Source organism: Hordeum vulgare, chromosome 2H (assembly GCF_904849725.1).
Source record: "Hordeum vulgare subsp. vulgare chromosome 2H, MorexV3_pseudomolecules_assembly, whole genome shotgun sequence".
In the NCBI taxonomy this organism is placed as follows: domain Eukaryota; kingdom Viridiplantae; phylum Streptophyta; class Magnoliopsida; order Poales; family Poaceae; genus Hordeum; species Hordeum vulgare.
In genome coordinates, this window is record NC_058519.1 from 657831060 (window position 1) to 657844397 (window position 13338).

The 13338-nt window shown below is 47.5% G+C and overlaps 1 protein-coding gene across 1 annotated transcript; it reads right to left on the bottom strand.

The window, feature by feature from the left end:
• Positions 1 to 1548: 1548 nt before the first annotated feature.
• On the bottom strand, positions 1549 to 3973 carry LOC123431303 (ABC transporter G family member 5). The gene has a single exon (XM_045115124.1). The coding sequence runs from the start codon at positions 3680 to 3682 to the stop codon at positions 1652 to 1654; it is 2031 nt and encodes a 676-aa protein (XP_044971059.1). The 5' UTR covers positions 3683 to 3973; the 3' UTR covers positions 1549 to 1651.
• Positions 3974 to 13338: the final 9365 nt, after the last annotated feature.

Genomic DNA, 13338 nt, shown 5'->3' on the forward strand with positions numbered 1-13338 from the left:
TCCTGAGCGGGAACCTGTAGTGTAGCAAGGACATCAACATCCCCCACCACATCCGCCTGTGAGCAAAGAGGAGAACTCACACATGGCTTCACATGCGGCTCCAAAGCTAACTCACCCTCTACATCAGCGGGTGAGCAAAGAGGGGTACCCACACATGGTCTCACCTGCGGCTCCAAAGCTACCTCACCCTTCGCCTTAGCAAGGTACTGGTCCAATGAAATCGCCGGCAACCCATCCACCGGAGAAGAAGGCTGCCTCGCCTCACTAGCAGAAAGCTTCCCTGGGAAAGACAACCGAACCTGTCTTCCCAAGTCGGTCCCTGTTGCCCAAGCAGCCAACCTGGCTGGAGCCGAAGCAGGCTCTACTCAGCCAAAACGCAACTGCGTCACCGGTGCCGAAATCGCAGCTCCCCCTCCTGCTACTTCCTTAGGAGTCTTCGGCATAGCAGAATGGTTGGATGGCAATACCTCCTTGTCTGATTCCTTAGCACGAGACTCGTCATCCCCATCAAACATATCCGCATCTTGATCTTTCACCTCCTCTTCAAACATCGGTGGGCTCTCGATCTCTATGCGAAGGGTATACCTCATACCCGCATATGCCCAAGCAACCTCATCTGGCACTAGTCCAATATCAATAACACTGACCAACATCCGTGCAACACCTTTGGCCCTAGAGAACACCATGTCAACATCTTTGATTTAAGTTTATACATAGGACTAGAGCTAAGCTAGCACTCCCTTGTATTTCCCAGTCCCATAATATAATAGCGTTTTTGACACTACACTATAAAAAAACCTCACATTCCTATATCTGTATAGCTAGAACTCTGTCTGATCTTTGTCTAGATAGAAACTAGGCATAGAAAACAAGGCTCTCCATTGCATGATTGAATGCAGTATCTATTACTCCCTCTCTGTACTGAAATACTTGTAGTTGGGAGAACCTATACTAGTTTACTCCAGTTACGCGTATTTCGATATAGAGGGTGTACAAGTTTGAAAATCAATGTGGTTGCTTCTTGCTGCCCATAGATAAATTTGGACTAGTGGCAGCCGTGTCTTGTGTAGTTGATGTAGTGAGTCGTGGCTGATGTTGAGATTTGTTATGCATGGTATCATTTTTGTCCACTGTTTTTTAGCAATATTGGTCTTGCACCTTTTATCTTGGAAGTAATTTTTTTTACGGATTTGCTAATTCTCATCTAGATGAGAGAATTAACAAAGTCTCATCTAACTCCCACACATCATTTGAGTAATCAACAAAGTATAAGAAATAAAAAACCTGCACGGATCTTCATGAAAATGAAATGGCATATGAGTTAGACGTCTCATATAGATGTGCGCTAGACACATCCATTTTTTTTAAGGTCATCTTGGAAGTAATTGGAACATAAGATTAACTAATGCTCCCTCCGTCGCTCAGTGTGGTGGCTGTAATTCAATTTTGTATAGACAAGATGCATGAAGTAGGTGCCAGAGATAACATTAAAGCAAAGCTAATCCATTGTCTAGCTAGTAGTAACATGTTGGATGTCATGGATGAATGTACACGCAAAATGTAATTTGTCCCTTTACTCATCATCATAGCTGTCCCATAATTTACAACCAAAATTACATCAAGATTTATGGAACATGTGCAAGAAAGGGATTCAGGCTTTGGTACTACTCGTAGAAGTAGAAGATGCAGAGAAGCAAGCAGAGTGGTGTGAGGAGGATGTGAGCATCAATGCGGATCGTGCGGCGGCCCTGAGCGTGAGGCTGCAGCGGACCCGGAGCACGGCGTAGCCGAGCACCCGGTACAAGGCGACGAACCCCACCATGACGGCCACGTTCCTCCACCGGCACTCCTCCCCGATCCCCTCCCGCCGGAGCACCTCGTCGCCGGTCGCCACGCACACCCCCATCGCCCTCGCCGCGCACCGGCCCCCGAACTCGTTCAGCAGCAGCGCCTCGAACGGCCACTTGAAGAGCGACAGGTAGTGCATCGGCACCCAGTACGCCGGCATCGCCGACCGCCTGATGAAGTAGCCGGAGAAGAGGAAGAAGGACCCCATCACGCCCTGCACCGCCGCGTTCCCCACCACGAAGTCCGGCGCCGCCGCCGCGAAGCACGCCACTACCGAGTTGGCCGTGTAGAGGACCAGCCAGATGAGGAGCAGGAAGTAGAAGAATGCGGGCGCCGTGCGGCGTAGCCCCGTCAGCCAGTACGCCGGCGCCGCGAACACCGCCGCCAGCGCCAGCTGGAACGGCAGGAACACCAGCGCGTTCGCCACGGCGTAGGCGGACACCCGGTAGGCGCCCGATGAGGTCTCCTTGGCCAGGATCTCCCGCTCCTGCAAAAACACCGGCAGCGCCTCCGTCGTGGACGAGAGCAGGAAGGTGAGGAGGAAGGCGAAGAGGCCGACGCGCTCCGCCGCCTTGTCGTCCCCGAGGTCGTAGAAGATGGAGCCGAGGGCGAGCCCGGCGACGAGCATGCACACGGTGCGGCACGCGAAGAGCTGCCGCGTCCGCGCCACGTTCTTGAAGAAGCGCTGCGACAGCACCGCCACCTCCACCGGCCACGAGTTGGCGTACCGGTGTTGCCCGCTGGTTCCTCCCGCGGCGAGCGTGCCTGCTGAAGTGGAGTCGTCGGCCTGGGCCTGGAGCTTGTGCTGCTGGAAGAGCTGCTGCAGGGTGCACCTGCGGTCGCGCTGATGCTGCTGCTGGAGGTGCAGGTGGAGGCGGAGCTCGTCCACGGAGTCGATGGCGAACTCGACGGCGTCCACGTGCGGGGGCAGGCTGAGCCCGGCGCCGGCGAGCAGGGAGTGGAGGTCGTCGACGGAGCCGTGGTGGAGCACGGAGCCGGCGGCGAGCAGGAGCACGGCGTCGAACATCTTGACGATGCGCGCGCCGGGCTGGTGGATGCTGAGCACCACGGTGCGGCCCCGCGACTCGGCCATGGCCCGGAGCGCGCCGACGATCTGGAGGGCGGAGGCGCTGTCGAGACCGGAGGTGGGCTCGTCGAGCACCAGCACGGCCGGGTCACGCACGGCCTCGACGCCGATGGACACGCGGCGACGCTCGCCGCCGGAGAGGTCCTTGACCCTGGCGTCGGCGACGCGGGCCAGCGCGAGGTCGTCGACGAGCGCGTCGACCGCGGCGGGATCGTACGCGTCCGGGCCGAGGCGGAGGCGGGCGCTGAAGTGGAGCGTCTCGCGCACGGTGAGCAGAGGGAAGAGGACGTCGCGCTGGGTGACGTAGCCGCAGAGGCGGCGCAGGGCCGCGGCGTCGACGGGGGAGCCATTGACGCGGAGGTCAGTAGGAGGGGAGGAGCTGGGCTGAAGGCGGCCGGAGAGGATCTCGAGCAGCGTGGACTTGCCGGCGCCGCTGGGGCCGACGATGGCGAGCAGCTCGCCGGGGCGGGCGCGGCAGCCGACGTTGCGGAGGACGAGGCGGCACCGGCTGCTGCGGCTGAGCGGCGGAGGCGCGGGCGCAGCAGGGTCGAGGAGGAGGTCGTCGGGCCTGCTCCATATCTTGAGCGGGTGAGGCCGGGCGGAGACGGTGATGTGGTAGTTGATGCCCGCGGCCTCCAGCTCGCACCTGCCGCTTTCTACTACTCCTCCTCCTCCGCGCTTCATGGGCTCGCTCGCCAGCTCGTCGTCTTCCTGGATGGTTGCTAGTAAAGGCGGTGCCGGATGCATTGCATGGAAGAAGATGAGCTTCGTGGTCGCTAGCTTTATCGTTTGTGTTGGCGTGAGCTCGAGTGAAGCTTGGATGATTGGGCTTGGTTTGGCTTGCTCGGTGGGTGTACATGCATGGGCATGGGCATGGCCATGGCCATGGGAGTGTGATCGAGCTTGGAATGGAGTGGAGTGGAGTGGCACGTGAATCCAGTACCTACGTGCTGCGGTGCTGGTCTTCTTGGAAGGTGGCGGGCAGCCAGGGCTGACGATTTGACCACTATGCCCTTATCATTGTATTCTCCAAGTTTCTTTTTGGGAGCTCACTACCCAGCGGCGCTGCACGGCTGCCTTCCCGTGCGGCGGCGGTTCGCTGACCACGACGCAAATCGCGTTTAAGCACATGTTTGGGGATTAAAAAATTATACAAGTACGGCTCTTGTACTGCTGTATGCATTGTACTGTTGCATGCATTTCAATGATGAAGCATTTTGGCAGCGCATGCATGCAAAACATTTTCCAGTCTTAGTCAATATTTTATGCATATTTATTGTCAATCTTAAAAATATTATATCTCATAAATTAATAATTTGATTGGAGATTCGCCTTCACCGTTAGGTTCGTCTCGACAAAACCTCCAAAATAAGATCCCATGTTGACATGTTTCGTTGATTCTTTTTCGTCGTTCCTAGTTGCTACATTTATGTCATCATAGTTGTCATCTTACGGATGAACAGTTGTCATAAAAATTATACATAGTTACCGTGATAATAATTTTATACTTTTTAAGTATTGCAGTATTCTGTGAAGCTAAAAAATGATTATTAAAACACTAATAATTGGCAAGCAAATGCTTGAACCAGCACAAGTATAATGAATCAAGTTTTTTACTTATTCATGAACGTGATAACCAAGTTGATTTAATGTGAGAACTATATAACAAATAATATGACAAGTAAGTCATAATAATCTGGCAAGTATCGACGAAAACAAAAGTTATCGAAACATGTTACATGGGATCTAGATTTAAAGATCTCGTCGCGATAAAGTCAATGGTGAAAGCGGATCATTAATCGAGATAACGGTTTGGAAGATAAATCTTTTTTTAAATGCAAATAGCTAGTATAACTCAGCAGCGTGTAAGTGCAAAAAGTAGATTCCCTCTTATACTCCTATTAAACTAACCAGTACTATATTATGCTAATTGGTAAATCGTCTCCGTACTTTTAAGATCTGACACATGCGCGCCGCCGCTGCACGGGAGAACATGTGTGCGTAGGAAGCCCATTAGATTTTCCCTTCTTTTTGTTAATGAGTGTATATCTCGCTTTCTTTCATCCACCGTTCAACGTGTTGGAGATTCGTGCATTCTTTGAGTGAAACACTATGATGGACTAGACTCTCAAACAAAAAGAAAATCCGCAAGAAGATGGCATTGGCATTCACCATGTGCCGTGGGGATTTCTAGAAGCATCGCAATAGTGTAACTTACCGCGAGGGCGCCTCCATTTGACTAGTTCGGCTAATGGTAACGGCCGAACCCGTCAAAGAGAGGTGACAATCGTGCCATGGTGTTGTGATGCGCTCTCTTGGCTGTCAATTTTCTGCTCACTCATGTCAACCTCTATTGTAAACATCCGCCTTCCGGATGACTAAGCCTTGTGGGTGATTGACCATTCAATCAAACAAAGCCATGGTTCTCTTTTGTGCACAATGATGGAGGTTAATTGGGTGGTGACCTATAGGGTAACGGTTTTTATGACTTTCCGTTTTATAATGCGCACATGAAGTGATTTGGAATGGACAAACCACACACATTTTAGGGACAAAGCTAATTTTGTGAGGGGGGCACCAAGGGAGGGGTATATCACTTAAACACATAATTTGTGCATTAATTGCACTTAAGCAGAGGTAGTTAGATCAACAATCAACAATCACGTCGTGTTCAATGTTCATTCGCGGAACAATGCATCTCCTGCAACTTTTTTGTTGTGAAGCCTTGAACCTAGTTAAGAATGATGGCGTAACGTTCCTCCATTTAGGTGTTTCTGCAAGAAAAGTGCCAATAATGTTGTCAACGGTGAATTTGGGATTCTCCACTACTAGGTTTGTGAAATGGGTGGGTGGGGGCTTGGAGTAGAATCACAATGTTATCTGCATATGAAAGATCAAAGGGGCAGGGGGGGTCAAATATGAACATATGAGGGAGTGAGACCACAGACAAGATTCCATAATCTTTTGTGCTCTAGGTTCGTGTGATGGTTTTTTAGAGTTCAATGCTGAGAGGTAGACATTTCCCATTTTGAGAAATATCCACTAAAACATAGATGTGTGAACACACTCACTCATAACACCACACACATATGCTCACACAACACATATTGAAGACTTCGGCTTAGTGTTATTGTGGGGCTTTGAGATTGACGAAGCCACAATAAACACATAAAATTTGATCTACGTTTGGTTAAAGGTATGGAAGTCTTCCAACCATCCAATCATCGGTTGTTATTTTCCTTTCTATCAAAACAGAGTGGACTAAGAGCATCTACAACCGGACACCACAAATGTCTCATCGGATTGTCCGGTCACTGTCTGGATAGGAGAGAGAAGGAAAAATTCCACCCCCCCCCCACCCCACTTTGTCCCATATGACCGATTTTTCCGCCAATGCCCATACCCGCGCCAAATATGGGGAGGAAATAGGGATGTCCGGGCATGTCCTAATAGCCCTCCACATAGGATGCGGCCCACCCCAGATCACCTTTTCTCTTTCTTTTCCTTTCTTTTCTCTTTCTTTATCCATCCCCACCAATCACACGCATCTAACTTGGTTCGTGTTGTGCCCTTCTTGCCTGGTGCCTGACTGTGGTGTCGGTCCAAGGTTTGCTCTACGGGCATTGTTGTGTCGTCGTACGAATCGGTGCCAATGACCACATACATGGAGGCGTTCGAGCATACTCGGTGATGGTCGTGGGTAGTCACTGGGTTGTCCCCCTCCCCCGCCCCCCTCGATCCACCAGGGTCGGCTGAGGACACAGGTGTGGGCACTTCCTACTGTGAAGGCGCCGACCAAAACCTGGTGGCTGATGCTGGGCTAAGAGTGAAAGGTGGTCTCTTTCGCTCTTTCTAATGTGGTCGGGTAGTCGTGACGTGGATGGTCGGTGGTGCCTAGGGGCATGGATGCCCGGGCGACGGACCCTGTCGGCGGGCCTCACGGTTGGCTTTCCGGCAGGCTTCATGGTGGCAGTGTTGGCTCCATTTTTGATTGTGTGGGCAACTAGGGATGTAGCGGCGGGAGGCTCAGGCCAACTCCGGCAGTGCCCAGATCTGGGGTGAGCAAGCTGGCCGTCATTAAGGTTGTGGCCGAGAATCCTCTTTGTGGTACAGGCAAGTGTCTGATTAAAAGCTCCGCGCTTCTGACGCCGGCGATAGCGACGCATGTGGGTGTCGCTTGCTTCTTGAAGATGGTGTCGTGGATGTCTGTTCTCAGACTCGATATCAACGATGCTTCACGTTGTCACCCTTTTGGGGAGTTCAAGGGTTTTTGTTCGGGCCTCTGCGAGGTGTTAGCTTTGTTCTAGGCTCATGTTGTATCTTTTGATCTGCTTTGTAAAGGAGCCCTTCTACCATATTGTATTGTTTATCCGTGTATTTTGATTAATTGTTGTGTATATATAAAACGGGACGAAAGCTTGTTTCGAGATCACGTGCATTTAACTCAGAATTTGAGCAGAATGAAGAGGACATTGTTGCATATTGCATAAATGAAGGATCAAAACAGACGCACCTGATCATATTGGCAGAATTTGAGCAGGACATGGTTGCATATTTGCATAAATGAAGGATCAAATCATATTGGAAAGCTCGATATGAGCCTATGGTGATTGTAGATGTTGTATGAGTCTATGGTGATTGTAGATGCTGTATGAGCCTATGGTGATTGCAGATGTTGTAAGAGTATACGTGCGGCGCGTTAAGAAAATGTTTACAGGGTCGGAATAGCCGGTTTTTGCGCGCCCTCGCAAAAAATTGCGTCCGCGCATCATTTCAGCACACGCGCTAAACCACAGCACGCGCGAGCAGCCGGCGCAACTAGCGAGCTCCCCGGCGCTTTGGTCGCCGCCGCATCCGTCGCACGCCCTGCAAGTCTCTTCTTCGGCCGCCTAGAGGAGCTGTCCGCCGGCTTGTTCTTCTTCCCGGACACCTTGCCCGCCTTCGCCACCGTCACATTTGGGAGCTTCGAGAGGGGGGCACGTGGCTTCACGACAGGCGTCGACGCGACGCCACCCGCCGCCGAGGTCGTCTGTGACGCCATGAAAAGGCTGCGCAAGAGAACGGTGCTTGGAGGAGCACCGACGGAGGTGAAGCCAAAGCTTCCCCGCTAGCGTTTGCGCCGTCGTCGGCGGCGGCGACGAAGGGGTCGTGGGTGTAGGAAGGGATGAGTGGGATGTCGGCGCGACCGTCCATCGAGCGAATTCGCCGACAGCGACGCAGGCAGGGCGAAAGAGGTGCGGCCGAAGAGGATGCGATGAGGGCGCTCGAGTGTGCAGTGGGCGGGAGCGAACACACGAAATAAGCGACGCGCGATGTCATTTTGATCCACGCGCCGAACCATTTAGTACGCGCCCGCTGAAGCATCGAGAGTGATTGCGCGCGTGTAAAAAACTGCATTTTTCTAATGTGACGCTGTTGGAGATGCTTTAAGGTAAACAGATGGATGTGCACAAGATCGTTGCAGTCGGCAAGCAAAAGAGGTACTGTACATACATATATACGTACGGTCCCTCCCCTGGCGGGTGGTCCTCCCGTTGGCCTGATTTCTGTTGGCTGCTGATGCAAATATATTTCTGGTTGGGAGGTATCGGCCGGCCGGGTCACATGAGCGAGTCGTTGGTTATTGGACGGATGCACCAGCACGGCACTTCAAATTGAGGCAGAAACCATTTGAATATGCATGCATTATATTTCCTTTTTTTTAAATATAAATCTTTTAAAATGTTTTATTAAAAAATATATACGAATATATATAGACATATTTTAGGCTTTGTTTGGTTCCATAAAAAATGAAAGGGATTGACATAAATTGACGAAGATTAAATTTCAGTACAAATTCCATCCTATTCTCTTTCAATCCACCTCAATCCACTTGGACAGTGGACTAACCAAATAAGGCTTTAGAACGTAGATTTATTTATTTTATTTTATATGTAGTTCTTTAATGAATGTATTTTTTCCTAAAAAATATAGAAACAAAGGGGATATTTATTTTCTGGTTGCAATGATTGGTAAATTTAAATTTAATACTTGCAGGATCCATCCCGGGCGTTGTTTCAACTTTTCAGCTCTCCACCAAAGTCCTCTTTTGGCATGCCTTTCTATTTAGTCCCGCCAAAGTTTCAGATTTACGGGATGCATTTGTGTGCTTCTTTTTTCCTTTTTTCTTGTCTTTCTACATTTTCCAACAAAAAAACTACAGCCTGCCTCCCAATTCTGCGTGCGTGCACCTGTTGATTCGCTAGAGCTGTATGTATGCATCTTTTGCTAGTACTCCATCCCTTCCTAATTATAATACTCCCTTTGTCCGAAAATACTTGTCAAAAAAATAAATATAAATGGATACATTACATTCATTTCTTCAATAAATATTTTTGGACTGAAGGAGTACTTTTAAAGGATTTTTATATGAACTACATGAGTAAAATAAATAAATTTACATGCTAAAATATGTCAATATATATATAACCCGTATTAAAATATGTAAAAAAGCTTATATTTAGAAACGGATGGGTAGTACCATTCATGCATGCATTTCACTGTGAGACCGATCGAGAGAGATCGGGAGATTCCCACATTGGCAATGCCAAGGTAATACGATAGCACTCCTTAATATTATTTATCATGAAACTAGATGTATTTAGACATGTTTTAGCTTTAAATACATTCATTTCTATATATTTCTGCCACTCTGCCTCCGACCCGCCGAGTCATGTTTTAGACTCGTTCCCTCTTGTTGTGGCCTCCCGGTCGTCCATGTTTGCTCGGAGCAAGGAAAAAGTGACAAATATCGCAATTATTTTCAAGAACATGATGTTTAACAAAATCAGTAAATAATAATGGTATGGCTAGCTATATGTATGATGACCTCTGGCCCACATGCTAGCCAGGTAGAACTAGACCCATCTTTCTGGCTTATAACGTCTATATACATGCATGCAATGATGCAACGCACAACGGACACTGTGGACACCAGTCCAGTGCAACCGATCAACTTGAGCAAACAGACGACGCAGATTAATTAAGTATAGAGTGATCACGAGAATGATAATAGAAGGAATCTCTAGAAACCTGTGGTCGACAGATGATAGATAGATACATGACTAGCTTTGACCTCTGAGACAAGTCCCAATAAGGCATGGATTTGTTGGCTTGGAGAGAGGTCTGGTTCGTGGCCAGGGAGAGTTTGGCGGAGCTCAACTGCACAGTATGAGAAGGCAAATTCGTGGCCAGCAAGAGCTGGAGACGTACTAGCTAGGGTCCCTCCGTAGCTTTCCCTGAGTGAGTGTGAGAGATGTTCTCAATCCAGCCAACACATCATCTAGCTAGTGAAATGAGAGAAAGTAGCTAGCAGCTATAGGTAGAGCGGTGCCAAAGCGTCCATGTCCACTTGGCCTGGCCGCTGGAAGAGAAACCACTCTCGTGCGTGTGCATTGAAGCAAATAGGTTGATTGATTGGGAGCGTGCACAAAGCTGTATGTTGCAGTCCGAAAGCAGACGGCACCAACAGTTAGCCGGCTAGCGGCTAAAATAATGTAGTGTACCGGCGGGCGGGTGAGCCGGTCCTTTACATATACTGTATATAGTTTCGCTGGGCGCGTGATGAAATCATGCAAATGTATTTCTGGTTGGGGGTACGATACGTATGGACAGATCATGCATGCATCTTCTTTCCTGTTTCCTCCTTCTCCTGCAATCTTATGCATGTGACATGCAGTGCAGAGACCAGCTGCTGCATGCATGCATGTTGTTAGCTAGCTTAAACGTACTAATTATATTATTACTATATCGTCGTTACAAAGTTTTAGTTAAAACGATCGATCGACGATATTATCAACTGATGACAGACGCAGTGTGCTTGCCATGCACATGCATGCATACAGTAGCGTGTGTCCCATGCATGCATCCTGTGGGTGTTGCCCCTGCAAAGTCAAGGCCCGCTTGCTGCCTCTGCCTGCATGGATGCATGGGACGGCCGAGTCTCAAGGTTTATTTTTCCATCTCCAAAACACGTACGTCCGTGTGATGGATCCATGTGTGGAAGTGGAACATTGTTTATTTGCCATTGTTATATTATAATTAGGTCTGATACCTGCCGTTTTAGGTTTAGTTTGGTTATGGAGGATTGTGGAGGTTTTGAGAGGAAAATCCCTACCTGCCGTTTTAGGGTTCTAGCTCCCTCGAGAAACTAGCTAGCTAGCTATCTTGTGGTCGACGATGCCCGGCCGGGCCGGGAGAGATCAAATTCGTGGCCAGGAGAGTTTGTCAGTTTGAAGATGATCGGTGCGGTGGTGGAGGCCGGGCCGTCCACCATGGCACCATGCATCTAGCTAGCCACCGAAGAAAGAAAGCTAAGGCCAAGCCAAAGCATCCATGTCCACTTGACCTGGCCTCCGGTTGGCAGCTAGCCTCCCGTGACCCCTGCCTGCCTGCCTGCCCTTCCATGCACTACCAACCATCGTATGATCCATCGCTCCCGTGACCCTCCACCCCCAGCTCCACTCTGTCTGGCTCTATACTTCTTTTCTTTTTAATTTCCAGCTTGCTTGCTTGTCTCCTTTCTCTACGTATACGTACGTACGTAGTATATTCCTACTCTCTGCTAGCAAGTTTCATACTATAAAGCCTACGTATGCTCCCACTACACATCACCGGCTAGCTCATCCTTATTTTGCATACAATTATAATGGGGAAATGACTAATAGCTAAGGCATAAACAGTTTGGATTATCCCTTCACCAAATTCTAGCTAACCGGCTTTCCTTTTATGAAGCATTTCGGTTACTTTAAAAAATATATTCTACTAATTAACGAAAAATCCGGATGAAAACAATCACAAACCGCTAACGAGGTACACTGAAAAGATACATCACAGCTTCGAAGAAAACATCGTCGAGGTTGCACGTTGGCCTCATTGCCGACATAAATGTTTTCTTAAAGTATCTTTAAGGAAAATGTTTATTTTAAACCCTGAATTTATGAAGATCAGTTAAAATGAATCCTCAAGTTGAAATTCGGGTCGATTGCACTCTGAACTATGCAATTTCGGTCTAAATTAAACTCTGACGTCGTTTGATAAACCAGGATTGCCAAAGGATGACCGCGATTGATGCCATAACTACTATTTCTCGTTGGGCCGGCCCACTTTCATTTTTTCCTTTAAAACGTGCAGACTTTTTCTTGTTTAAAACTGTAAAAAATAAGCACGCGCGGCGACCTGGACCTGAAACCTTCTATTGTTGGCCTACGTAAGCAATCGTACATACGTACGCATGTCACTGTATGTACGGGTTAAAAAAGGAATTGAAAAAAATCACACCTTAAATAAAAAATATACAAAATAAATAAGAAAAGAAACGAATTGAAAAAAGTCAGGCCTTAAAAAAACGAATTGAAAAAAATTCACGCTTTAAAAAACCGAATTCAAAAAATTTCACGCCTTACATGTACTTATTTTTTTAATACATTGTATACACTTTTTAATGTCGCAAGCATTATTTTGAAATATGTGTACATTTTTCAAATGCAACGTACATTCTTTTCTTGTTACTGTTTATTTTCTCTTATATTATAAATGTTTTATTGTGTGTTGCCAAAATATTTTCGAAATGAAAATTCATGGTTTTCGAAAATATGTCAAGTCCGCTGGTTATTTTACACGTAGGAAGCACCTCAAATAAAAAGGAAAAAATATTTCTTTATACATTACGGACCAAAAAAATAGAGACGAAATTACATGACCACAAAATAACATTCCCTCAATATATATTTATGTCTATTTTGTCATACGCATCCACTGGTTTTGGTTTTTAACATATGATTAACATTATTTTTTAGAACACATGTATATTTTTTAACACATCGTATACAGTTTTTTAAATGTCTCAAACATTTTTCTGAAATGTGTGACATTTTTCAAATGCAACTTACATTATAACATTACACACATTTATATTTTTACAATATTTAAATATATTTTAAAATGTCACGTACTATATTTTTGGATCAAATGCTGCGTATTGTGCAGCGTGCACAAGCTAGCAAGGCTAAGATCGATCCAGCTGCTTGTTGTATACGTACGCAGGAGCTTGTATGAGTTAATTAGCTTTTCTCATATATTGTGTTTTTGATGGAACCAAGTTTACGTACGTGCAGTCTCATACACCCGAAAAGTACTTGATCAAGTCACTGTGTACAAGACCTATGCCAACAATGCATTCTTTTTAACGAAATAAAACTTAAGTGAGCCGGTCGAGTGGGGAAGGATGTATGCCCTTTGAAAAAATTAAAACTGGCTGGCCCACCATACGAATTCCACTTGACACGGTGTCAGGGTTCGATTTAGACCGGGATTGCATAGTTCAGGGTGCAATCGACCGGGATTTTGATTTGAGGGTTCATTTC